This window comes from Bufo bufo, chromosome 6, assembly GCF_905171765.1.
Source record: "Bufo bufo chromosome 6, aBufBuf1.1, whole genome shotgun sequence".
NCBI classification, from domain to species: domain Eukaryota; kingdom Metazoa; phylum Chordata; class Amphibia; order Anura; family Bufonidae; genus Bufo; species Bufo bufo.
The window spans coordinates 408,275,555-408,303,505 of NC_053394.1; the positions used below are offsets into that span (position 1 = coordinate 408,275,555).

The 27,951-nt window shown below is 46.5% G+C and overlaps 1 protein-coding gene across 1 annotated transcript in view; it reads left to right on the forward strand.

Moving 5' to 3' along the window:
• The window catches only part of LOC121004454 (serine/threonine-protein kinase mTOR-like), a 166,647-nt gene that overhangs the window by 102,139 nt on the left and 36,557 nt on the right, over nt 1–27,951 (forward strand). Inside the window, exons 30-41 of the mRNA XM_040436677.1 lie at nt 185–302; nt 388–549; nt 1,064–1,164; nt 2,086–2,182; nt 2,957–3,055; nt 21,199–21,321; nt 21,982–22,164; nt 22,305–22,439; nt 22,528–22,702; nt 24,478–24,613; nt 24,703–24,850; nt 24,928–25,050. Of these exons, the coding sequence (XP_040292611.1) occupies nt 185–302; nt 388–549; nt 1,064–1,164; nt 2,086–2,182; nt 2,957–3,055; nt 21,199–21,321; nt 21,982–22,164; nt 22,305–22,439; nt 22,528–22,702; nt 24,478–24,613; nt 24,703–24,850; nt 24,928–25,050 (1,600 nt within the window). The remainder of the gene's footprint in view (nt 1–184; nt 303–387; nt 550–1,063; nt 1,165–2,085; nt 2,183–2,956; nt 3,056–21,198; nt 21,322–21,981; nt 22,165–22,304; nt 22,440–22,527; nt 22,703–24,477; nt 24,614–24,702; nt 24,851–24,927; nt 25,051–27,951) is intronic.

The following is a 27,951-nucleotide window of genomic DNA, read 5'->3' on the forward strand; positions in this document are numbered from 1 at the left end:
ACCACCTTCCATCACTAGAATTTACTGTGTCCGCTTTGGACTCTCCTGACCCAGTGCTGCGCAAAGCGTTCATGACCAGTGGAGGGTCCAGGGACCAGACCCCCAGTGATCACTGAATTGCCGCCTCTTACTGACTAATTGACTCTCCAAACCTGAGCCTTTTCCCACTTTCCACATTTTGCAGGTGTTTCTTGAAGCTCGGGGATTGGAAGCTGAGCTTGGAAGGCATTAATGAGCGCACAATACCCGATGTGCTTGAGTATTTCAGTGCCGCCACTGAACACGACCAAAACTGGTACAAGGTGAGACCACTGCATTTTGTCAATGAATGCCAACGTCAGTAGCCATATATATGCCGGTAGGTTAACGTTGGTACTTTCTTCTCAGGCCTGGCATGCCTGGGCTGTCCTAAATTTTGAGGCTGTGCTACATTTCAAGCACCAACACCAACCACAGGAGGAAAAGAAGGTCCGTCGCCCGAGCAATGCTAGTTCCAGCACCGAAGGAGGGAGCGGGGAGAACAGCCCTGTGCAAAAGAAGCCATCGGAGGTAGGAGAAACGTTTGTAACTGGGAGAGGGATATCTATTAGTAATGTCCTTTTTATGTGGAAAGTGGTTGGGGCCCATGGCGCCCAACAGATTTATAATTACTTACGCCATCTTTCTGGCTACACCTGAAATCTACGCCAGCTCTACGTTCGGGCACATTTCAGAATCTGGCGCACAGATCTGCACAGATGCACAATAATCAATGTGTCTCTTAGGCGGCCTGTGTAGGTAAATTCTGGTGAAGATATCGGAGTGCTGCAGTCAACCAAACCGTGAATGCAATGTCCCAATTGAAAGCCTATTGGTCACTTGATTTGCTTTAGCTTCCCTTATGGAAGGTGGATCTGGATGTAAACGATAGAAATCTATTGGTACATTACAGAATCCGTGTGCAAATGTATATACCTGAGACAATGCAGAGAAACTAAGAGTCCTTTCCACAATGGCAGGTTCCCTTTATGATCTGCGGGATCATTTTGGGCGGTTTTCTGTGATTTCTTTCTTCTGCACACAGGACATCTCTCAGACGCTCTTACAATACTCCGTGCCGGCCGTGCAAGGCTTTTTCCGCTCCATCTCTCTGTCTCGGGGAAACAACCTGCAGGATACCTTGAGGTAAGACTCTCAGCAGCTGCGCCATTTCTTAAGCTTTGGCTCCAGCCTTGCCTTCTTTCCCTGCACAATCTCCTCTTGGGCAACGTCTTCCCTGTGAGATTAAAGCGTGGATGATAGGGAAGTAGAGGTTATGAGAGATGCTAGCGGCCAACTGACCAATCCTGTAGTGAGAATAAAATCTGAGCAATAAGATGAAAATGAGAAATATTCCAGGAAAGGTGGTCATTATGGTCCAGGGCGAGAAGCGGAGAAATCGCAGAGAGTCCAGTAGAAAGAGACTCGACCTGCAAACTAGGACTTGTGGACGCCAACACCTAACGTAATATGGATGGATGAGGAGCTAATTGAGCAAAATATGTCTCCTCTCCGGATATTAGTATTGGTAGAGTAGCACTATCTACTACAAACCATGTTAGTGCCGATGTAATAGTCACAATGCTCTGCAGCACCCTAGACCACTGCCTCTTCTGCTTCTACTTGACCCTACCCTGCTGGTTCTTTTGGCATGAAAACTTCTCATAGGGCAGGTCCACTGCGTGATTACTAATGGCAAAGGACAAGCCTTGTATGGGTGAAATGATCTGCAGATGCCCCTCTTTCAACCAACTACTGAGGACAGGGAACTTAAAGTGGCCCTATTTTGTAGCGGGGCCCAGCAATACAATATTGTGGCACATTATACCACCCCAGCAGAGCCCAATCCCACAGTGCATCACAAAATACTGTCCCCGCAGCCCCAAATATTTTCCCAAAAACTGCCCCTGTGTGGTGGCCAAGGCCAGTTGCCATGGTTTGTCGGATCATTACTTACCATGGCTCAGGCAGCCCCCTGGACATTTCCCCGTAGGGTCTATGGAACAAGGTGTCTATGCAGTGACCGGATTGTGATGTGGATAACCGCTCGTTGTGTTGCCCTTGCAGGGTCCTCACGCTCTGGTTTGATTATGGTCACTGGCCTGATGTGAATGAAGCTCTCGTCGAGGGAACGAAAACCATTCAGATAGACACATGGCTGCAGGTAGATGCTCCTCTCTACAGCGTTGCTCTTCAGTCTTTTCCCTTTAAGAAGCTTATTTGGATAGTGAAATGTTTCGCTGATTACCACATACACCAGTTAGGCTACTTTCACACCTGCGTTAGGTGCGGATCGTCTCCACAGACGGATCCGCACCGATAATGCAAACGATTATATCCGTTCAGAACGGATCCGTCTGCATTATGAAGAACAAAGTCAAAACGGATCCGTCCCGACTTACATTGAAAGTCAATGGGGGACAGAACTGTTTTCAATTGCACCATATTGTGTCAGTGAAAACGGATCCGCTCCCATTGACTTACATTGTGTGCCAGGACGGACCCGTTTGGCTCCGCATCGCCAGGCGGGCACCAAAACGCTGAAAGCAGCCTCCAGAGCGGAATGGAGGCCGAACAGAGCCAAAGTGATGCCTTCTGAGCGGATCCTTATCCATTCAGAATGCATTGGAGCTGAACTGCTCCTTTTTGGACTGCTGAGCCCTGAACGGATCTCACAAACGGAATTCAAAACGCCAGTGTGAAAGTAGCCTTAGGACGGGCAGCGCCCGAAAGTGTTTTCCATAAAGAAACCTAAAACTCAACTCGTATTGCATCATTCACCCTGTGTAATGCATTACACTCTAATGAGCGGTTTACTAGCCACGTGACTGTATACATGACATGCTGGGTGTGCACACCCGTATACACATATATAGGCAGACACATGACTATGTTCACTGTATATACTAATAGAATCATTTCTGTTTGATGCCCACAGGTTATTCCACAGCTCGTTGCAAGAATAGATACCCCCAGACCTTTGGTAGGACGTCTCATCCACCAGCTGCTCACTGATATTGGACGATATCATCCACAGGTAATCTACCAGTAACATTTTTGGGATGCATAGTGCTAACTGCCCACCCATATTCTAGCTGTGTAACTGGGTTCATCCCAGCTCAGTTGCTCCCATATATATTGAGCCTGTTCTGGGCAGTTGTGTTTTGTGATCCCAGTCTGACCACCAGTCCAGAAAGTGTGCCTGACTTCCTATCAACTACATGGTTAGATCATCATCCATCACACCCACTGCCTCACCTGCCCTTATTCTCTCTATATTTCCAATGTTCGAGTCCTGCTGAAGAGCCATTGTACAGTCTGTGCAGTCTATACAATGATAAGACTGTCTATACTATCTGTGTGCTTCCATGTCATGCACCTTCACACTGCTCACCCCTGTGTCCTGCTGAAGAGCCATTGTACAGTCTGTGCAGTCTCTTATCTTCTCTGTGTATACATGCAGTCTATACAATGATAAGACTGTCTATACTATCTGTGTGCTTCCATGTCATGTAGCTTCACACTGCTCACCCCTGTGTCCTGCTGAAGAGCCATTGTACAGTCTTTCCAGTCTCTTATCTTCTCTGTGTATACATGCAGTCTATACAATGATAAGACTGTCTATACTATCTGTGTGCTTCCATGTCATGCACCTTCACACTGCTCACCCCTGTGTCCTGCTGAAGAGCCATTGTACAGTCTGTGCAGTCTCTTATCTTCTCTGTGTATACATGCAGTCTATACAATGATAAGACTGTCTATACTATCTGTGTGCTTCCATGTCATGTAGCTTCACACTGCTCACCCCTGTGTCCTGCTGAAGAGCCATTGTACAGTCTTTCCAGTCTCTTATCTTCTCTGTGTATACATGCAGTCTATACAATGATAAGACTGTCTATACTATCTGTGTGCTTCCATGTCATGCAGCTTCACACTGCTCACCCCTGTGTCCTGCTGAAGAGCCATTGTACAGTCTGTCCAGTCTCTTATCTTCTCTGTGTATACATGCAGTCTATACAATGATAAGACTGTCTATACTATCTGTGTGCTTCCATGTCATGCAGCTTCACACTGCTCACCCCTGTGTCCTGCTGAAGAGCCATTGTACAGTCTGTCCAGTCTCTTATCTTCTCTGTGTATACATTCAGTCTATACAATGATAAGACTGTCTATACTATCTGTGTGCTTCCATGTCATGTAGCTTCACACTGCTCACCCCTGTGTCCTGCTGAAGAGCCATTGTACAGTCTGTCCAGTCTCTTATCTTCTCTGTGTATACATGCAGTCTATACAATGATAAGACTGTCTATACTATCTGTGTGCTTCCATGTCATGTAGCTTCACACTGCTCACCCCTGTGTCCTGCTGAAGAGCCATTATACAGTCTGTCCAGTCTCTTATCTTATCTGTGTATACATGCAGTCTATACAATGATAAGACTGTCTATACTATCTGTGTGCTTCCATGTCATGCAGCTTCACACTGCTCACCCCTGTGTCCTGCTGAAGAGCCATTGTACAGTCTGTCCAGTCTCTTATCTTCTCTGTGTATACATGCAGTCTATACAATGATAAGACTGTCTATACTATCTGTGTGCTTCCATGTCATGTAGCTTCACACTGCTCACCCCTGTGTCCTGCTGAAGAGCCATTATACAGTCTGCCCAGTCTCTTATCTTCTCTGTGTATACATGCAGTCTATACAATGATAAGACTGTCTATACTATCTGTGTGCTTCCATGTCAAGCAGCTTCATACTACTCACCCCTGTGTCCTGCTGAAGAGCCATTGTACAGTCTGTCCAGTCTCTTATCTTCTCTGTGTATACATGCAGTCTATACAATGATAAGACTATCTATACTATCTGTGTGCTTCCATGTCATGTAGCTTCACACTGCTCACCCCTGTGTCCTGCTGAAGAGCCATTATACAGTCTGTCCAGTCTCTTATCTTATCTGTGTATACATGCAGTCTATACAATGATAAGACTGTCTATACTATCTGTGTGCTTCCATGTCATGCAGCTTCACACTGCTCACCCCTGTGTCCTGCTGAAGAGCCATTGTACAGTCTGTCCAGTCTCTTATCTTCTCTGTGTATACATGCAGTCTATACAATGATAAGACTGTCTATACTATCTGTGTGCTTCCATGTCATGTAGCTTCACACTGCTCACCCCTGTGTCCTGCTGAAGAGCCATTATACAGTCTGCCCAGTCTCTTATCTTCTCTGTGTATACATGCAGTCTATACAATGATAAGACTGTCTATACTATCTGTGTGCTTCCATGTCAAGCAGCTTCATACTACTCACCCCTGTGTCCTGCTGAAGAGCCATTGTACAGTCTGTCCAGTCTCTTATCTTCTCTGTGTATACATGCAGTCTATACAATGATAAGACTATCTATACTATCTGTGTGCTTCCATGTCATGCAGCTTCACACTGCTCACCCCTGTGTCCTGCTGAAGAGCCATTGTACAGTCTGTCCAGTCTCTTATCTTCTCTGTGTATACATGCAGTCTATACAATGATAAGACTGTCTATACTATCTGTGTGCTTCCATGTCATGCAGCTTCACACTGCTTACCCCTGTGTCCTGCTGAAGAGCCATTGTACAGTCTGTCCAGTCTCTTATCTTCTCTGTGTATACATGCAGTCTATACAATGATAAGACTGTCTATACTATCTGTGTGCTTCCATGTCATGCAGCTTCACACTGCTTACCCCTGTGTCCTGCTGAAGAGCCATTATACAGTCTGCCCAGTCTCTTATCTTCTCTGTGTATACATGCAGTCTATACAATGATAAGACTGTCTATACTATCTGTGTGCTTCCATGTCATGTAGCTTCACACTGCTCACCCCTGTGTCCTGCTGAAGAGCCATTATACAGTCTGTCCAGTCTCTTATCTTATCTGTGTATACATGCAGTCTATACAATGATAAGACTGTCTATACTATCTGTGTGCTTCCATGTCATGTAGCTTCACACTGCTCACCCCTGTGTCCTGCTGAAGAGCCATTATACAGTCTGTCCAGTCTCTTATCTTCTCTGTGTATACATGCAGTCTATACAATGATAAGACTGTCTATACTATCTGTGTGCTTCCATGTCATGTAGCTTCACACTGCTCACCCCTGTGTCCTGCTGAAGAGCCATTATACAGTCTGCCCAGTCTCTTATCTTCTCTGTGTATACATGCAGTCTATACAATGATAAGACTGTCTATACTATCTGTGTGCTTCCATGTCATGTAGCTTCACACTGCTCACCCCTGTGTCCTGCTGAAGAGCCATTATACAGTCTGCCCAGTCTCTTATCTTCTCTGTGTATACATGCAGTCTATACAATGATAAGACTGTCTATACTATCTGTGTGCTTCCATGTCATGCAGCTTCACACTGCTCACCCCTGTGTCCTGCTGAAGAGCCATTATACAGTCTGCCCAGTCTCTTATCTTCTCTGTGTATACATGCAGTCTATACAATGATAAGACTGTCTATACTATCTGTGTGCTTCCATGTCATGTAGCTTCACACTGCTCACCCCTGTGTCCTGCTGAAGAGCCATTATACAGTCTGCCCAGTCTCTTATCTTCTCTGTGTATACATGCAGTCTATACAATGATAAGACTGTCTATACTATCTGTGTGCTTCCATGTCATGCAGCTTCACACTGCTCACCCCTGTGTCCTGCTGAAGAGCCATTATACAGTCTGCCCAGTCTCTTATCTTCTCTGTGTATACATGCAGTCTATACAATGATAAGACTATCTATACTATCTGTGTGCTTCCATGTCATGTAGCTTCACACTGCTCACCCCTGTGTCCTGCTGAAGAGCCATTATACAGTCTGTCCAGTCTCTTATCTTCTCTGTGTATACATGCAGTCTATACAATGATAAGACTATCTATACTATCTGTGTGCTTCCATGTCATGCAGCTTCACACTGCTCACCCCTGTGTCCTGCTCGCGTGAGCTGACAAGGAGAAAACTATCACAAGCAAGAGGCAGGGGAGAGTAGTGTGATGCTCCATCAAATAGGAGCTAGCAGTTCTGTGTCACTGATTGCTGCCCTTAGATATGATGCAGCGGAATATACATTACCCCTATAGTATTACTTTCAACTATTGAAATGAATGGCTGACCAAGTAATAGATACATGGACCAGATCTGGCAGAGCAAGAGCTGCTGCTTGCTACTGTTGCTCCTAAAGGGACGGTCTGAGCGACTGAGGGTAGGTAGAGAGAGGTTGTCCTGGTGAAAACAACCCCAGTACGGCTGCGTTCACATTTCAGCTACTGTATTTGGTCAATTGTTTCCATCAGTGATTGTGAGCCAAAGCCAGATCCACCAGAGGAGCCTAATCTACTGGCTTCGGCTCACAATAACTGAAGAGTAAACTCGGCCTAACAGGGAATCTATTACCACGTTTTTACTTTCTAAAACATTACTACCTCGCTGTCAGAAGCAAAGTTAGAAAACCAGCCTATCATTTGTTGATCAGGAGACCAATACATGTGTAGAATGTCAATGCCCACAGCAGCATCGTCGGTTCACCCCGCACAATGCATGTGTAGAATGTCCATGCCCACAGCAGCATCGTCGGTTCACCCCGCACAATGCATGTGTAGAATGTCCATGCCCACAGCAGCATCGTCGGTTCACCCCGCACAATGCATGTGTAGAATGTCCATGCCCACAGCAGCATCGTCGGTTCACCCCGCACAATGCATGTGTAGAATGTCCATGCCCACAGCATCGTCGGTTCACCCCGCACAATGCATGTGTAGAATGTCCATGCCCACAGCATCGTCGGTTCACCCCGCACAATGCATGTTTAGAATGTCCATGCCCACAGCATCGTCGGTTCACCCCGCACAATGCATGTGCAGAATGTCCATGCCCACAGCATCGTCAGTTCACCCTGCACAATGCATGTGTAGAATGTCCATGCCCACAGCATCGTCGGTTCACCCCGCACAATGCATGTGTAGAATGTCCATGCCCACGGCATCGTCGGTTCACCCCGCACAATGCATGTGTAGAATGTTCATGCCCACAGCATCGTCGGTTCACCCCGCACAATGCATGTGTAGAATGTCCATGCCCACAGCATCGTCTGTTCACCCCGCACAATGCATGTGCAGAATGTCCATGCCCACAGCATCGTCGGTTCACCCCGCACAATGCATGTGTAGAATGTCCATGCCCACAGCATCGTCGGTTCACCCCGCATAATGCATGTGCAGAATGTCCATGCCCACAGCATCGTCGGTTCACCCCGCACAATGCATGTGCAGAATGTCCATGCCCACAGCATCGTCGGTTCACCCCGCACAATGCATGTGCAGAATGTCCATGCCCACAGCATCGTCGGTTCACCCCGCACAATGCATGTGTAGAATGTCCATGCCCACAGCATCGTCGGTTCACCCCGCACAATGCATGTGTAGAATGTCCATGCCCACAGCATCGTCTGTTCACCCCGCACAATGCATGTGCAGAATGTCCATGCCCACAGCATCGTCTGTTCACCCCGCACAATGCATGTGCAGAATGTCCATGCCCACAGCATTTTCGGTTCACCCCGCACAATACATGTGTAGAATGTCCATGCCCACAGCATCGTCGGTTCACCCTGCACAATGCATGTGTAGAATTTCCATGCCCACGGCATCGTCGGTTCACCCCGCACAATGCATGTGTAGAATGTCCATGCCCACGGCATCGTCGGTTCACCCCGCACAATGCATGTGTAGAATGTCCATGCCCACAGCATCGTCGGTTCACCCCGCACAAATGTGAGATTTGGCTTCTGAATGACGTAGGAGGTATTATCCATGTCAGTCAACGATACAATGTAACTAAATAGAACGGAGCGCTCCAAAATGCTGCAGTTTGCTCTCCGTCCTGAGATGTGGAGCAAGACGGATCCGTCATGAACCACAATGCAAGTCAATGAGGACGGATCCGTTTACTCTGACACAATAGAAAATGGCAATGTTACAGATAATACATCCGGATCCGTTCATAACAGATGCAGACGGTTGTATTATCAGTAACGGAAGCTTTTTTGGTGAACCCTGCCGGACCATGCAGCTGTCTCCTATTTCCTGTGATGTTATGTCTATGGACATAGGGGGTTATTTACTACCCAGAAATATGCCTATATTAGGGGTATTTGTGGCGCAAAGGTTTTTTGTGCCACAGTCTGTGGCTTTTCACTGCTCACGTCTGGTCTAAAAAAGTGGGCATGGCAGGGATGGGCTTGTTTTAGGTGTAGAAAATGGTCTAAATGTAAGCCAGGTCTGAGGCTGTCTTCCATTTAGACTGGCGCTGGATACGATGAAGTTATGGAGTGGCCGGCGCGTCTTCATAACTTCAGCGGATCACCGCCAAATATTAAGACCAGCGTCTGAAACGCCAGTCTTATTAAATGATCCCTATAGTGTCTATGTAATCAGCTGGGTGGGAGGAGCTATAAACTAGCTGGGTGTCGTTATGGGAAGAGTTAGGGGAGTGTCTATGTAATCAGCTGGGCGGGAGGAGCTATAAACTAACTTGGTGTCGTTATGGGAAGAGTTAGGGGAGTGTCTATGTAATCAGCTGGGTGGGAGGAGCTATAAACTAACTGGGCAGTGATAGGGAAGTGTCTGTAACTAGCGGGGAGGGAGGAGCTATAAACTAGCTGGGCGTAGTTACAGGAAGAGTTAGGGGAGTGTCTATGTAATCAGCTGGGCGGGAGGAGCTATAAACTAACTTGGTGTCGTTATGGGAAGAGTTAGGGGAGTGTCTATGTAATCAGCTGGGCGGGAGGAGCTATAAACTAGCTGGGTGTCGTTATGGGAAGAGTTAGGGGAGTGTCTATGTAATCAGCTGGGCGGGAGGGGCTATAAACTAACTGGGCAGTGATAGGGAAGTGTCTCTGTAACTAGCGGGGAGGGAGGAGCTATAAACTAGCTGGGCGTAGTTACAGGAAGAGTTAGAGGCGTGTCTATGTAATCAGCTGGGTGGGAGGAGCTATAAACTAACTGGGCAGTGATAGGGAAGTGTCTGTAACTAGCGGGGAGGGAGGAGCTATAAACTAGCTGGGCGTAGTTACAGGAAGAGTTAGGGGAGTGTCTATGTAATCAGCTGGGCGGGAGGAGCTATAAACTAACTTGGTGTCGTTATGGGAAGAGTTAGGGGAGTGTCTATGTAATCAGCTGGGCGGGAGGAGCTAGGGCGGGAGGAGCTATAAACTAGCTGGGTGTCGTTATGGGAAGAGTTAGGGGAGTGTCTATGTAATCAGCTGGGTGGGAGGAGCTATAAACTAACTGGGCAGTGATAGGGAAGTGTCTGTAACTAGCGGGGAGGGAGGAGCTATAAACTAGCTGGGCGTAGTTACAGGAAGAGTTAGGGGAGTGTCTATGTAATCAGCTGGGCGGGAGGGGCTATAAACTAACTTGGTGTCGTTATGGGAAGAGTTAGGGGAGTGTCTATGTAATCAGCTGGGCGGGAGGAGCTATAAACTAGCTGGGTGTCGTTATGGGAAGAGTTAGGGGAGTGTCTATGTAATCAGCTGGGCGGGAGGAGCTATAAACTAACTTGGTGTCGTTATGGGAAGAGTTAGGGGAGTGTCTATGTAATCAGCTGGGCGGGAGGAGCTAGGGCGGGAGGAGCTATAAACTAGCTGGGTGTCGTTATGGGAAGAGTTAGGGGAGTGTCTATGTAATCAGCTGGGTGGGAGGAGCTATAAACTAACTGGGCAGTGATAGGGAAGTGTCTGTAACTAGCGGGGAGGGAGGAGCTATAAACTAGCTGGGCGTAGTTACAGGAAGAGTTAGGGGAGTGTCTATGTAATCAGCTGGGCGGGAGGGGCTATAAACTAACTGGGCAGTGATAGGGAAGTGTCTCTGTAACTAGCTGGGAGGGAGGAGCTATAAACTAGCTGGGCGTAGTTACGGGAAGAGTTAGAGGTGTGTCTATGTAATCAGCTGGGCGGGAGGAGCTATAAACTAACTGGGCAGTGATAGGGAAGTGTCTCTGTAACTAGCGGGGAGGGAGGAGCTATAAACTAGCTGGGCGTAGTTACGGGAAGAGTTAGAGGCGTGTCTATGTAATCAGCTGGGCGGGAGGGGCTACAAACTAACTGGGCAGTGATAGGGAAGTGTCTATGTAACTAGCGGGGAGGGAGGAGCTATAAACTAGCTGGGCGTAGTTACAGGAAGAGTTAGGGGAGTGTCTATGTAATCAGCTGGGTGGGAGGAGCTATAAACTAACTGGGCAGTGATAGGGAAGTGTCTATGTAACTAGCGGGGAGGGAGGAGCTATAAACTAGCTGGGCGTAGTTACGGGAAGAGTTAGAGGCGTGTCTATGTAATCAGCTGGGCGGGAGGAGCTATAAACTAGCTGGGTGTCGTTATGGGAAGAGTTAGGGGAGTGTCTATGTAATCAGCTCGGTGGGAGGAGCTATAAACTAGCTGGGTGTCGTTATGGGAAGAGTTAGGGGAGTTTCTATGTAATCAGCTGGGTGGGAGGAGCTATAAACTAGCTGGGCGTAGTTACAGGAAGAGTTAGGGGAGTGTCTATGTAATCAGCTGGGCGGGAGGAGCTATAAACTAACTTGGTGTCGTTATGGGAAGAGTTAGGGGAGTGTCTATGTAATCAGCTGGGCGGGAGGAGCTATAAACTAACTGGGCAGTGATAGGAAAGTGTCTATGTAACTAGCGGGGAGGGAGGAGCTATAAACTAGCTCTGCATTGTAGGAGGCAGTGCTGGAGCTGTGGCAGAGAAGGGAGCAGTGCATCATAGGCTTGGTTGGATGCAGCAACTGAAAGTGCTATATACAGGATCTAAACAAAACACAGAGATTATTTTACATGGTGGAAACAGGTCAGGAGAATTGAAATTGAAAAATGGGGAAGATGTCCAAAGTAAGCAACTGCATGATCATATATTAAAAACCATAGTAATCCCAGAAAAAAAAAATCTCAATGAACAATGATACATCCCCCCCCCCCCCCAGTTTCCCCAGTGCTGCTCTCTGTGGTGATGGGGTCCGCTCCTCCCGCCACTGTTTACAAACAGCAGCTCCGATGTACCTGGACACAGCATGTGACCTCTGCAGCCAATCACTGTCTTCAGCATTTTACTTCTAATACACCATTCAAACTGGAGGATTATTTCTGAGTGTGATCCAGGTCCCATTGACAAGGGGAATCAGACAGGAGTTTATTTTAAATTTCCAATGAATTTGGATATTTTCCTCCAGCAGTGGCAGGCACATGGCTCTGGAATGAAATGTTTGTAGTTCTAAGAAGCATCATAAGGCTCAGGAACAATGAGGAAACTGCTAGGGTCTTTTATGACACTTCTCTGGAATTTCTGTAAAGAATAAATCAAGGCAACTGGACTTACTGTAGATTTCTTGAAAACGTTTCACTCGTTCTTCCAACGAGCTTTCTCAATTCTGAGTGACTGTACAAGAATTCTGGGAATAAATATATAACTGAATCAACAACTGGTAATTATACCCAGCATGGGGTCAAAGGTGTTGATTCCATTATCCTAATTGGAGTCAGTTGGTGATAAAGACTTCCCAGAAAAAGGTGTCAAGACAGCATTGTATGTGGCAGACAATAGATGTCTAACCCCCCCACCTCTATTCAAGCTTGGCTTCTCCATTTTTACGTAGATGGCCTCCTTCACACCTCGTTTGTACCAATCGGCCTCCTTATCCAAAACACGTACTTGACTGTCTTCAAAGGTGTGACCTGTTTCTTTTAGATGTAAGTATACGGCTGAATCTTGACCAGAGGTTTTGGCTCTTCTATGCTGAGCCATACGCTGATGTAGTTGTTGTTTTGTTTCGCCGACATCCCTGTCAGCTTTAAACCCAGCAACGCACTGAGGCAACAACTGGTTCACCCCAAAGACCCAACGCCTAAACATAAGATCAGCGTATGGCTCAGCATAGAAGAGCCAAAACCTCTGGTCAAGATTCAGCCGTATACTTACATCTAAAAGAAACAGGTCACACCTTTGAAGACAGTCAAGTACGTGTTTTGGATAAGGAGGCCGATTGGTACAAACGAGGCGTGAAGGAGGCCATCTACGTAAAAATGGAGAAGCCAAGCTTGAATAGAGGTGGGGGGGTTAGACATCTATTGTCTGCCACATACAATGCTGTCTTGACACCTTTTTCTGGGAAGTCTTTATCACCTACTGACTCCAATTAGGATAATTCAATCAACACCTTTGACCCCATGCTGGGTATAATTACCAGTTGTTGATTCAGTTACATATTTATTCCCAGAATTCTTGTACAGTCACTCAGAATTGAGAAAGCTTGTTGAAAGAACGAGTGACACGTTTTCAAGAAATCTACAGTAAGTCCAGTTGCCTTGATTTATTCTTTACAGATATACCATGACCTGGATAAATGAGAACCTTCACAGACTTCTCTGGAATTTGTATCTCTGCCTCTCATTATTGGAACAATGAACAATGGAGCTGTGATTCCTCTGGAAGCCTTCAGAGATCGCTTCTGATAGAATGGACTGTGAGTCCATCTGAGTATTTCAGCAAGTTACAAAGACCAAAACCATAGAGTTGTGAAGTATGATGAGGCCCAAGAATAAAGTTCTTCCACCAAATATTTGTTGCATTCAATATATAAAAGCATGTGCATATGGAATTAATTTATATAAATAGTTAGGTCACTGTGTACATACTAATCCTGAGTTATATCCTGTATTATACTGCAGAGCTGCACTCAATATTCTGCTGGTGCAGTCACTGTGCACATACATTACTTATCCTGTACTGATCCTGAGTTATATCCTGTATTATACTCCAGAGCTGCACTCACTATTCTGCTGGTGCAATTAGATAAATGAATGGGCGGCACTGCGCATCAGTCGCGGTCCAGGTGCGCGGTCAAAAGGTAGATACCTGAATACTTGTGATAGAAAGACCAGCACTCTGTAATTCCAGTGATGAAAAAAAGTTTCTTTTATTCGTCACCCATATGTGACGCGCGTTTCGACACTAATCTGTGTCTTTATCAAGGTACAGGTGATAACAGCTCACAGTAGTATACAAATGGCACCATTAAATACAATTCAAATAACCCGCCTCTTGACCACGTAATCGGTCACATGGCGAGGGGCGGGCTGAACCGTCCCCGGCCATGTGACCAGTCACGGGGCCAGTGCGTCATACTGCTAGGCAACCCAACCAAGCAAACTAGTCAAGAGTGGAGTACGGTAAGATATGTATCTGATCCATATATTATTATTTATCAAAGCAATTTTGATCCCTTATACATCTCATTTATACAATCCATGGGTAACGATACATTATAATTAGACCGTCTCCTCCTCATACAAAAACGGACATATGGTTACGGAGGCAATAATGTCAGTCACACGATACATCATATGACATAGCACCAGTGTCCCCGTTCCGGAAATGTTACAAAGGAATATCACGTTTCACAAGAAATAGGTTGTGCTGCAGTATTTAAAAAGATTCATGTCAGGTTCATCACTTTTTTTCATCACTGGAATTACAGAGTGCTGGTCTTTCTATCACAAGTATTCAGGTATCTACCTTTTGACCGCGCACCTGGACCGCGACTGATGCGCAGTGCCGCCCATTCATTTATCTAATTGATTTTTGGAGCGTGCACGTGCAGTCGAGCTCAAACGTACAGATGAGCACCTACGGCTATGATGAGGAGGAAGCCCGTGCAATAGTAGCACTAATTGATTCATCGGCAGAGTTCCTGAGAATACCCCCAGGTGAACTGAGAAGCCGTGATTTGGAGAGAACTTCCAAGCATCTGGTATCGCTACAATTGCATGCAACCACACTAGCGGAGTATCACCGCTCTAAACGCATTCCACGTGGATTAAGAGTGAACCTCCGACCAACCTTTTTCCGAGAGAGCGTTGAATATTGTGCCCGCTTCGCCAGTATTTTAAATAAGTGTTCCTTGGACATTATAGTTCTGACGATTGAACATCTGACTAAAGCTATTGCCGAGTGCCAAGAAGGCATTAGCACTATTGAGTCCCAACTAAGAGACTGTCTCAAAAAGGAAGATTTCGATGTCCTGAAAGAAAAGATTGATAAACAATGTACCGAATTACAAAGCTCTATACAGAGTACAAAGCGTACAAAATATATCCGGGACATGGAAGACTACCAAAGAAATCAAGTGTACAGATGGCAGGACAAGGCACTGCTACATCTCAACCACCGCGTCGACCCGGCCGCAGAGCGGTCACAGCTTCATCCGACTCTGGGAGCGACTCCACAACAGGTCAACGCAATTTTTTAGGAGCACGCAGACGCCCAAGAAGGCCAACACCCGGCGCTCAGGTCGACACCATCATCGGGGACGCCGAAGCCCCACGTCTAACCCGGTCACAGGTACTCAGCCCACCCTAGTGTTAAACCTATCCTCTAAGAATCTCTCTCCACTCCAAATTGGACTTCTTGAAAAGGGACTATCTTTCAGTCCGACCACGAGTCTGGATACATTTGGACTGGACATGGATTTAAACCGCTTCTTTCGGAGCATACGGCTTAAAAGCCATTTTTCAAATGTTCCTATACATGATCCGGTCCCTATTGATAATTTACAACCATCATTAAATTTGCAGCAATTTGGCTTAAGGCTTAAGAGCCATTATATGCCCCCAAAGGTATACCATTCTAGCGAAACGTATATACAACTTGTACAACGTGATATTGCCACATTGCTTGCGAATTTTAAGAAAGGTGATTACTATATCCACCATAATTTGTCCGCGGAGGAGAGGCAGGTGGTCAATCATCTGACAGATGATGACTCCCTGGTCTTTAAGCCTGCGGACAAAGGCGGTGCCCTTGTCATACTTGATAAAGACTATTATGTTAGGGAGATTCTGGGACAATTATCTGACCACAATGTCTATGAAATATTGCAGGGGGATCCGGTCTGGACAATAAAACGGGAGCTTCAGACTTTGGTTGATCAAAATGTATCACAACATGTTATTGATAAGAAATTAGCGGAGTTTTTGATCAACCAACACCCTGTGACACCCGTATTTTACACACTACCAAAAGTGCATAAATCCCTGGATAAGCCTCCGGGCCGCCCCATTGTTGCAGCTACGGACTCAGTCCTATCTCCCCCTGCAATATTTCTCGACAAAGTGTTGACTCCACTCACAAAAAAGGCCCCCTCCTATCTTAGGGACACCCAACATTTTTTGGAGGCAGTACGGGAAATTGAGCTGTCGCATGACTGCATCCTGGTCACTCTAGACGTCTGCAGTCTATACACAAGCATAACTCATGAAAAAGGTCTGGAATCTGTCCAGAAGTTACTAGATGACAGCCTGTACTCGGCACATGAAAAAGATTTTTTTCTTTCTTTACTGTCCATTGTCTTACGCCGCAATTATTTTTTATTTCAGGATACTTTTTTTCAGCAGCGGTGCGGGACCGCGATGGGGTCCAATGCTGCACCGCCATATGCAAATTGCTATATGGCACACTTTGAGAGAGAATATATTTACCCAAGTGAACTATATCAAAATCATTGTATATTTTGGAAACGTTTTATAGATGACGTTTTTTGCATATGGCGGTGCAGCATTGAGACCCTTATGACCTTTGTGGACTACATTAATAACATAAGATCAGAGTTGAAATTTACCCTGCACCAAGATCCACAACGTGTCTCCTTCCTCGACACATGGGTGATTAGGGGAACTGACAACAGAATTACCACTGACTTATATGTCAAGAAAACTGACAGGAATAGTCTCTTGTCATTCCAAAGTAATCACCCATCGACTGTAAAAAAATCCTTGCCATACTCACAATATAGAAGAGTGGCCAATATTGTTATGGATCAGGACACACGTGATCTTAGGTTACGGGAGATGACTGAGAAATTTATAGACAGAGGCTATCCGCCCTATCTATTACATCAACAGCTAGATAGGATAAAAAACCCCACAGAAAGGAAAGACAAAGGACAGAGAATACCGTTAGTGGTAAAATACCATCCTTGGATGGACCGAGTTAAGGCTGTCATCTACAAACACTGGAACATCTTACAAAAATCATATCCTGAGATTCAGGAATTTAGGGACCGTCCCATGATGTGTTTTAAGCGAAATAAAAATATTAGGGACATGATTGTCCGGGCAGATGTAGGGAGTGACAGGATGCTTCAGCGACAGCTCACTTTCTCCACGGTTAGGAAGGGAACATTTCCCTGTCTTAACTGCGTTCACTGCTCCAATGTGATTAAAGGCTCCAACATAGCACACCCACAGACAGGACAGCAAATCCCCATTCGGGGTCATTTCACATGCGACAGCAGTTTTGTGATTTACTTACTTAAATGTCCCTGTGGGTTGTGCTATGTTGGAGAGACGACAATGCGGATGAAGGACCGGGTAGCGAAGCAGAAGTCTACAATTAGGAAAGAAAACACCCTGTTACCTATTCCCCAACATTTTAAAGAAAAAAACCACCGCATCTCACAATTGCGTTTTCCTCGACGTGGAGGAAATCGGATCCAGATGCTCCACCAGCGTGAAGCATATTGGATCCATCGACTTGAGACGCTTGCCCCTAAAGGCCTTAATAAGGAATATTCACTCAATAGTTTTCTCTGATCCTATGTGCGTAATAGATAATTGTGGTCTGTCATTGTGTATTTATGCATGCTATTGTTTTGTAACCAAATATTGATACCGCGGTTCTTTGTATATGTTTGAACCTGACATGAATCTTTTTAAATACTGCAGCACAACCTATTTCTTGTGAAACGTGATATTTCTTTATAACATTTCCGGAACGGGGACACTGGTGCTATGTCATATGATGTATCGTGTGACTGACATTATTGCCTCCGTAACCATATGTCCGTTTTTGTATGAGGAGGAGACGGTCTAATTATAATGTATCGTTACCCATGGATTGTATAAATGAGATGTATAAGGGATCAAAATTGCTTTGATAAATAATAATATATGGATCAGATACATATCTTACCGTACTCCACTCTTGACTAGTTTGCTTGGTTGGGTTGCCTAGCAGTATGACGCACTGGCCCCGTGACTGGTCACATGGCCGGGGACGGTTCAGCCCGCCCCTCGCCATGTGACCGCTTACGTGGTCAAGAGGCGGGTTATTTGAATTGTATTTAATGGTGCCATTTGTATACTACTGTGAGCTGTTATCACCTGTACCTTGATAAATACACAGATTAGTGTCGAAACGCGCGTCACATATGGGTGACGAATAAAAGAAACTTTTTTTCATATTCTGCTGGTGCAGTCACTGTGCACATACATTACTTATCCTGTACTGATCCTGAGTTACATCCTGTATTATACTCCAGAGCTGCACTCACTGTTCTGCTGGTGCAGTCACTGTGCACATACATTACTTATCCTGTACTGATCCTGAGTTACATCCTGTATTATACTCCAGAGCTGCACTCACTATTCTGCTGGTGCAGTCACTGTGTACATACATTACTTATCCTGTACTGATCCTGAGTTACATCCTGTATTATACGCCAGAGCTGCACTCACTATTCTGCTGGTGCAGTCACTGTGTACATACATTACTTATCCTGTACTGATCCTGAGTTACATCCTGTATTATACTCCAGAGCTGCACTCACTATTCTGCTGGTGCAGTCACTGTGCACATACATTACTTATCCTGTACTGATCCTGAGTTACATCCTGTATTATACTCCAGAGCTGCACTCCCTATTCTGCTGGTGCAGTCACTGTGTACATCCATTACTTATCCTGTACTGATCCTGAGTTACATCCTGTATTCTACTCCAGAGCTGCACTCACTATTCTGCTGGTGCAGTCACTGTGCACATACATTACTTATCCTGTACTGATCCTGAGTTACATCCTGTATTATACTCCAGAGCTGCACTCACTATTCTGCTGGTGGAGTCACTGTGTACATACATTACTTATCCTGTACTGATCCGGAGTTACATCCTGTATTATACCCCAGAGCTGCACTCACTATTCTGCTGGTGCAGTCACTGTGTACATCCATTACTTATCCTGTACTGATCCTGAGTTACATCCTGTATTCTACTCCAGAGCTGCACTCACTATTCTGCTGGTGCAGTCACTGTGCACATACATTACTTATCCTGTACTGATCCTGAGTTACATCCTGTATTATACTCCAGAGCTGCACTCACTATTCTGCTGGTGGAGTCACTGTGTACATACATCACTTATCCTGTACTGATCCTGAGTTACATCCTGTATTATACTCCAGAGCTGCACTCACTATTCTGCTGGTGCAGTCACTGTGTACATACATTACTTATCCTGTACTTATCCTGAGTTACATCCTGTATTATACTCCAGAGCTGCACTCACTATTCTGCTGGTGCAGTCACTGTGTACATACATTACTTATCCTGTACTGATCCTGAGTTACATCCTGTATTATACTCCAGAGCTGCACTCACTATTCTGCTGGTGCAGTCACTGTGCACATACATTACTTATCCTGTACTGATCCTGAGTTACATCCTGTATTATACTCCAGAGCTGCACTCACTATTCTGCTGGTGCAGTCACTGTGCACATACATTACTTATCCTGTACTGATCCTGAGTTACATCCTGTATTATACTCCAGAGCTGCACTCACTATTCTGCTGGTGCAGTCACTGTGCACATACATTACTTATCCTGTACTGATCCTGAGTTACATCCTGTATTATACTCCAGAGCTGCACTCACTATTCTGCTGGTGCAGTCACTGTGCACATACATTACTTATCCTGTACTGATCCTGAGTTACATCCTGTATTATACTCCAGAGCTGCACTCACTATTCTGCTGGTGCAGTCACTGTGTACATACATTACTTATCCTGTACTGATCCTGAGTTACATCCTGTATTATACTCCAGAGCTGCACTCACTATTCTGCTGGTGCAGTCACTGTGTAATTGGGACAAGTTTACATGCATTGTGTCCCGATACTGCTGTATATACTAGTAGTTGCTAATTCACGTTTCCACGTATCCACGTGTACAGCTGTCCAACCTTACTGCATATTAAATGCAAATTCTCAGATGTCACTCAACCAATGTTTTGACTTTGAGCTGCATCAGACGTGAGCTTGTGAGGCTGCATTAGGCCTCTTTCACACTTGCATTGTCCGGATCCGGCGTGTACTCCACTTGCCGGAATTACACTCCGGATCCGGAAAAACGCAAGTGTACTGATAGCATTTGAAGACGCAACCGTCTTCCAAATGCTTTCAGTGTTACTATGGCACCCAGGACGCTATTAAAGTCCTGGTTGCCATAGTAGGAGCGGGGAAGCGGTATACTTACAGTCCGTGCGGCTCCCCGGGCGCTCCAGAATGACGTCAGAGCGCCCCATGCGCATGGATGACGTGTCCAATGCGATCACGTGATCCATGCGCTTGGGGCGCCCTGACGTCACTCTGGAGCGCCCGGGGAGCCGCACGGACGGTAAGTATGCTGCTCCCCCGCTCCCCGCTCCACTTTACCATGGCTGCCAGGACTTTAGCGTCCCGGCAGCCATGGTAACCATTCAGAAAAAGCTAAATGTCGGCTCCTGCAAAGCGCCGAAACGACGTTTAGCTTAAGGCCGGATCCGGATCAATGCCTTTCAATGGGCATTAATTCCGGATCCGGCCTTGTGGCAAGTGTTCCGGATTTTTGGCCGGAGCAAAAAGCGCAGCATGCTGCGGTATTTTCTCCGGCCAAAAAACGTTCCGTTCCGGAACTGAAGACATCCTGATGCATCCTGAACGGATTTCTCTCCATTCAGAATGCATTAGGATAAAACTGATCAGGATTCTTCCGGCATAGAGCCCCGACGACGGAACTCTATGCCGGAAGAAAAGAACGCAAGTGTGAAAGAGCCCTAATTAGTTTCACCTCATTTGCACTTGTTTTCACCATGATTGTTCTCTTGATTGTGCAGCTGATAAGACGGGCCCCTGCTTGTCCATATGCAGCTGATAAGACGGGCCCCTGCTTATCCATGTGCAGCTGATAAGACGGGCCCCTGCTTATCCATGTGCAGCTGATAAGACGGGCCCCTGCAGGACTCTGTTCTCTTGTTCTTACATGGTCTGTTACTTACCCCGCAGGCTCTGATTTACCCCCTGACCGTCGCCTCTAAATCTACTACCACAGCACGTCACGACGCCGCCAGCAAGATCCTGAAGAACATGTGTGAACACAGTAACACCCTAGTACAGCAAGCCGCGATGGTGAGTGACCCCCTCAAAATGGCGGCGGGTCCTTGAATGGGTATCGTGTTGTACCATAAAGAAACTCCGTTCTATTTTGTGGTGTTGAAGAGGTGATTATTGGTATAATAAGGTCATTTTATAATGCAGAAAGACATATGGGAATTCCTTCAGTAAAATAAAAAAAAATCATCACCAACTAGTGAATATATGAAACTTTGTAATATATCTTATCAGAGAAAATGCCTCTTTCTTCACTTAGCAGGCTGTTTTCCTCTAAACCTTACACCCCACACTAGCATCCTCTATCTTGAGATCTCAAGGATGTCAGCTTACTCACCTTTCCCCTCCATTGCAATCTGATCCGGTCTCGGTTGGTTCTTTGCCGTTTTCCACGGTATCTGCAGCATCCATAGGAGCCATTAGTCATTGGTAGAGCTGCTCTGGGTTTATTCTGTAGACGGTGGATATCCTCCAGGGATACCAGTCTCTGGCAGCTGGGCACCTGACCCCATCCCGCCAGCATAGGAGCAGGAGCTTTAAACCCATGAGCGGTGCGTGGTATTAAACTGGGCAAAGCTCAGGACAGTGAACTGCACATTTACTTCTAAATTTAGAGCTTAAAGAGTTAACCCATATGTTCCTTTTTTAACCCATCTTTTGCTTGTTTTCTGGCGTCAGGTGAGCGAGGAGCTGGTGAGAGTTGCCATTGTCTGGCATGAGATGTGGCACGAGGGTCTGGAGGAGGCGTCACGTCTGTACTTTACAGATAAGAATGTGGAAGCCATGTTTGCTGTGCTGGACACCCTTCATGCTATCATGGAGAGAGGACCTCAGACGTTGAAGGAGACCTCTTTTAATCAGGTGGCTTTCTCACGATGAACCACTCATCTCTGGTCAATGTTGAGGAGTGAGACTGATGGGTGACATCTAGTGGAAAATCCTTAATATCTCCTCTTGTCCGTTCTCCATGGTTGTCGTCTTCGTTTCGTCCTGCCCTGAAGACTTTTGGTAGTTCTTTAATGAAGGCCCAGGATCAGTGTCAAAAGTACAAGAAATCTGGAAATGAGAGGGAGCTGATACAGGCCTGGGAGCAGTATTACGAGGTCTTCAGACGCATCTCCCAGCAGCTGCCCAAGGTACCTGGATGGAGACCTGACCTGGTCGTCTTCTTCTCAGTAGACACCTGCTGCTGGGGCTCTATCGTCTTCTGCTCTTGTGTTTCAGCTCACCTCCTTGGAGCTCCAGTGTGTGTCCCCTAAACTGTGGACGTGTCGAGACTTGGAATTGGCCGTGCCGGGAACATATCATCCCAATCAACCAATAATACGCATCCAGTCCTTCGCGCCCTTACTTCAGGTCATCACCTCCAAGCATCGGCCGCGAAAACTAACACTAACGGGTGTGTCACTTTTACTTTTAACGTGTAACTCTTTTGAATCCAATTTTCCGAGTTATACAGGGTTAAAAAATCTGTCTGCCTTCTTCCTAAAACAGCTCCATCTGCAGGTTGTGTGGTGTATTACAGCTCATCCCCAGTTATACCAGGCCCATGCAGTGGCCGCTGCGCCACCAATGAAGATTCCTCTCTCATTAATTCATATACAGGAGGCGGGAGCTGGCTGCAGAATCACATAGCCGGCTCCCGACCTCTATGAGCGGTAGCTGTGATCTGCGGTAGTTAACCCATCAGGTGCCTCGGATCGCAGCTACCGCTCATAGAGGTCGGGAGCCGGCTATGTGATTCTGCATGAGAGATTTTTCTTCATTGGTGGTGCAGTGCGCCCCCCACCCCAGTATTAATCATTGGTGGCGCAGTGCGCCCACCACCTCCACCCCCATCCCAGTATTAAAAACATTGGTGGCGCAGTGCGCCCCCCCCCCCAGTATTAATCATTGGTGGCAGTGGCCACAGGATCCCCTCTCCCCTGCTCCTCCGATCGGAGCCCCAGCAGTGTAAGCCTGGGGCTCCGATCAGTTACCATGGCAGCCAGGACGCTATTGAAGCCCTGGCTGCCATGGTAACCTCCCTGCTGCTGTGTGCACAAAGCACAGGGACAGTGTGAGCTCCTATTCACCCTGATAGAGATCTATCAGGGTTATTGGACAAGGGTTCTAGTCCCTAAGGGGGCTAAAAGTTAGTAAAAAAAAAAAAAAGAGAGAAAAAAACACCAAAATAGTAAGTATGAATGAAAGAAAGATTTAAAAAAATAAATAAAAATACACGTTAACAATAAACATATTAATTTTCAGCAGATTTGTGTAGGATTTTTTTTTCGGCCTGAAAGTTCACAAATTATCGGTATCGGCCCTAAAAAATCTATATCGGTCGATCCCTACAGAGGTGATATCATGACAGGCAGGAGCGTATCTATTCTTTCCTTTCACAATGACCTATACACAGGTCACACAGCATGCCCATAGAAGTGATTGAGGCCCCTCCTGACCATCCATGGGGCTGCCAGAAAGCTATTTTCTTAATGCTTTTCAAATGGTCTTAAAGGGGTTGTCCATTTTTTAAAATATTTTTGACCCCAGGATAGGTCATCAATATCAGATCGTCGGGGGGCTGGCTCCCGGCACCCTCGCTGAAAGCAGCACCTGTACGAGCACTCCCATCATGGCAGCGGTGACCAGGTGTAATTATACTGGGACGCCAGTAAACTGTGAAGAAAAGGCAGGGTTTGTACAAGCGTCTGATCGACAGCCCCCCAGCTGATCTGATGTTGATGACCTATCCCCAAAAACAGCAGCTCGGGCAAGATGGCTGCCCCCATAATTGAGTTCAGGAAATAGTAGAAATAAATCTGCAATAGGACACAATTGTCCAATGTCAGACCTTGTGAGGATCCATGTCCATAGCTATTTCTCCCTGCTGCCCCCTGCTGGCTCCTTGCTTGTACACTCCCTCAATGGCGCTCCCTCCTTGCACATCCACCCTTGGTTTGGCCAGGCCTGGTTCTGCTTCCCATGGGGTCTGGCAGCAGCTTTCTGCTCTCAGAAGGATTGTGGGTTGTGAAAGTTAATGCCCTATTATTGTCAGGAGCCCCCATATGCTTTACTGGCCAACAGTAACCTGTAGGCCTCCTCACTAGAAGCACGCCGGGTCTTCATGGCCATCTACTAGGGCACAGACGTGCTGCTGCGGCTGGCAATTGATTGTTTCTTACCTCACAGGGAGCAATGGGCGTGAGTTTCTGTTTCTGCTGAAAGGACACGAAGATCTCCGTCTGGATGAGAGGGTGATGCAGCTCTTTGGACTGGTCAACACTCTTCTAGCCAATGACCCAGCGTCTCTGCGGAAAAACCTCAGGTAAAGACTGCGCCGTCATCCAGCATGTGTGTGCCGTGTAGGAAAGAAAGAGGAGTCAGGTTTTTTTCTGGGGTTTGCTGTCTCGGCAGCATCCAGAGATATGCAGTTATCCCTCTGTCCACTAACTCGGGGCTGATCGGCTGGGTTCCTCACTGTGACACACTACACACCCTAATACGAGACTATCGCGAGAAGAAGAAGATCCTCCTGAATATCGAACATCGCATCATGCTGAGGGTAACCAGAACCTTTTCCTAAAAATCGCTGAGTATAAGAATGACAGAACTTTAACTAGATTCCATGCTTGGTCGTAGATGGCTCCAGATTACGATCATCTCACCCTCTGGCAGAAGGTGGAAGTGTTTGAGCACGCCATGAATAACACCGCTGGGGACGACCTGGCCAAGTTGCTGTGGATGAAAAGTCCAAGCTCAGAGGTAGGAGGCCCTCAATGACATTTACCACTCCATCTAATAGTGCCTGCCCCATCCGTTGTATAGGACTGCTGCAAATCATTTCCGACCTGGTCAATAGTGACTATGGCATATAAGCAGTTAGACGAGGGAGGGGGCTCCATCAGGGACAGTACAGATGTAGTGCAGTCTTTGATTGACACAATCGCATGTCTTCTAGGGAGAATAACAAAATGTACACCTGCTATTCTATCTCTGGCAACACTATTTCTGAATAAACTACCCCCTCTTTAAAGAGAATAAACTAATAAGTACCCAAAATATTACCAATGAAAACCACAGCTTGTTCCGCAAATAAGGGCACTTTCACACTGGCATTGCTGGATTCCGGCAGTCTGTATGCAAATGGAAACCATTTGTAGACGGATCCGGTGTCATCCGGAAAAACGGATCCAGTATTTATTTTTTAAACATTTTTTAAAGGTCTGCGCATGTGCAGACTGGAAGAACGGATCCGTCAATGCGGCACTAAGACATTCCAATGGAATAAAATGCTGGATCCGGCATTCCAGCAAGTGTTCAGGATTTTTGGCCAGAGAGAAAAATACCAAATACTGTAAAAGGACGGAACTGTAGACGTCCTGATGCACCCTGACGGATCGCTCTCCATTCAGAATGCATGGGGATATGCCTTATCAGTTCCTTTCCGCTATTGAGCCCCTAGGACGGAACTCAGTGCCAGAAAACTTTGACGCAAGTGTGAAAGTAGCCTAAATCTGTGTAAATGAAAAAAAAGGATATAGTACAATAAAACTAATTATATTTTAAAAAAGGCGTTTGTATTATGCAAAAGTAGTAAAACATAAGAAAGAGGTGTCCATTTTCAGCTAGGTTTTAGGGTCCATTCACACGTCCGTTGTTTCTTTCCTGATCTGTTCCGTTTTTTGCGGAACAGACCTGGACCAGATCTGGACCCATTCATTTTCAATGGGTCCTGAAAAAAATCGGACAGCTCAATGTCAGATTTTTTTTTCAGGACCCATTGAAAATGAATGGGTACAGAACTGGTCCAGATCTGTTCCGCAAAAAACGGAACAGATCAGGAAAGAAACAACGGACGTGTGAATGGACCCTTAACTGTAAGCAAAGTAAAGTTATCCAATCAGTTACACCACACCGTGAATGTCGTTGAAGACATTAGTGGGCTTACCCCCCCCTAAAAAAAAAAAGTTCAGACAAATTTTACAATGTGTTGTATGTATCCTAAAAATTCCACCATTAAACAAAATTCTACTTGTCCCTCAAAAATGCAGTTATGGCTTTTGCAAAATGCGGATGAAAGAAATGAAAATGTAATAATCTTTAAGGTCTGCACGCCGGAGGTTAATTTCCTTTACCCCCTAAGGACTTCCGTCATATATAAAGTCCACACTTGGCGCCTGCTCAGAAGCTGTTCTACACGGCGATACTGCTGATTGCAGACTTTGAACCCCTCTTGTGACTATGGCATCTGAGCTGTGAAGTACTGATCGGCTCCCCCGCACAGATGTTGTGGTCACTTGTGACTATGACATCTGAGCTGTGAAGTACTGATCGGCTCCCCCGCACAGATGTTGTGGTCACTTGTGACTATGACATCTGAGCTGTGAAGTACTGATCGGCTCCCCCGCACAGATGTTGTGGTCACTTGTGACTATGGCATCTGAGCTGTGAAGTACTGATCGGCTCCCCCGCACAGATGTTGTGGTCACTTGTGACTAAGGCGTCTGAGCTGTGAAGTACTGATCGGCTCCCCCGCACAAATGTTGTGGTCACTTGTGACTATGGCATCTGAGCTGTGAAGTACTGATCGGCTCCCCCGCACAGATGTTGTGGTCACTTGTGACTATGGCATCTGAGCTGTGAAGTACTGATCGGCTCCCCCGCACAGATGTTGTGGTCACTTGTGACTATGGCATCTGAGCTGTGAAGTACTGATCGGCTCCCCCGCACAGATGTTGTGGTCACTTGTGACTATGGCATCTGAGCTGTGAAGTACTGATCGGCTCCCCCGCACAGATGTTGTGGTCACTTGTGACTATGGCGTCTGAGCTGTGAAGTACTGATCGGCTCCCCCGCACAGATGTTGTGGTCACTTGTGACTATGGCATCTGAGCTGTGAAGTACTGATCGGCTCCCCCGCACAGATGTTGTGGTCACTTGTGACTATGGCGTCCGAGCTGTGAAGTACTGATCGGCTCCCCCGCACAGATGTTGTGGTCACTTGTGACTATGGCGTCTGAGCTGTGAAGTACTGATCGGCTCCCCCGCACAGATGTTGTGGTCACTTGTGACTATGGCATCAGAGCTGTGAAGTACTGATCGGCTCCCCCACACAGATGTTGTGGTCACTTGTGACTATGGCATCTGAGCTGTGAAGTACTGATCGGCACCCCCGCACAGATGTTGTGGTCACTTGTGACTATGGCATCAGAGCTGTGAAGTACTGATCGGCTCCCCCGCACAGATGTTGTGGTCACTTGTGACTATGGCGTCTGAGCTGTGAAGTACTGATCGGCACCCCCGCACAGATGTTGTGGTCACTTGTGACTATGGCATCTGAGCTGTGAAGTACTGATCGGCTCCCCCGCACAGATGTTGTGGTCACTTGTGACTATGGCGTCTGAGCTGTGAAGTTCTGATCGGCTCCCCCGCACAGATGTTGTGGTCACTTGTGACTATGGAATCAGAGCTGTGAAGTACTGATCGGCTCCCCCGCACAGATGTTGTGGTCACTTGTGACTATGGCATCTGAGCTGTGAAGTACTGATCGGCTCCCCCGCACAGATGTTGTGGTCACTTGTGACTATGGCATCTGAGCTGTGAAGTACTGATCGGCTCCCCCGCACAGATGTTGTGGTCACTTGTGACTATGGCGTCTGAGCT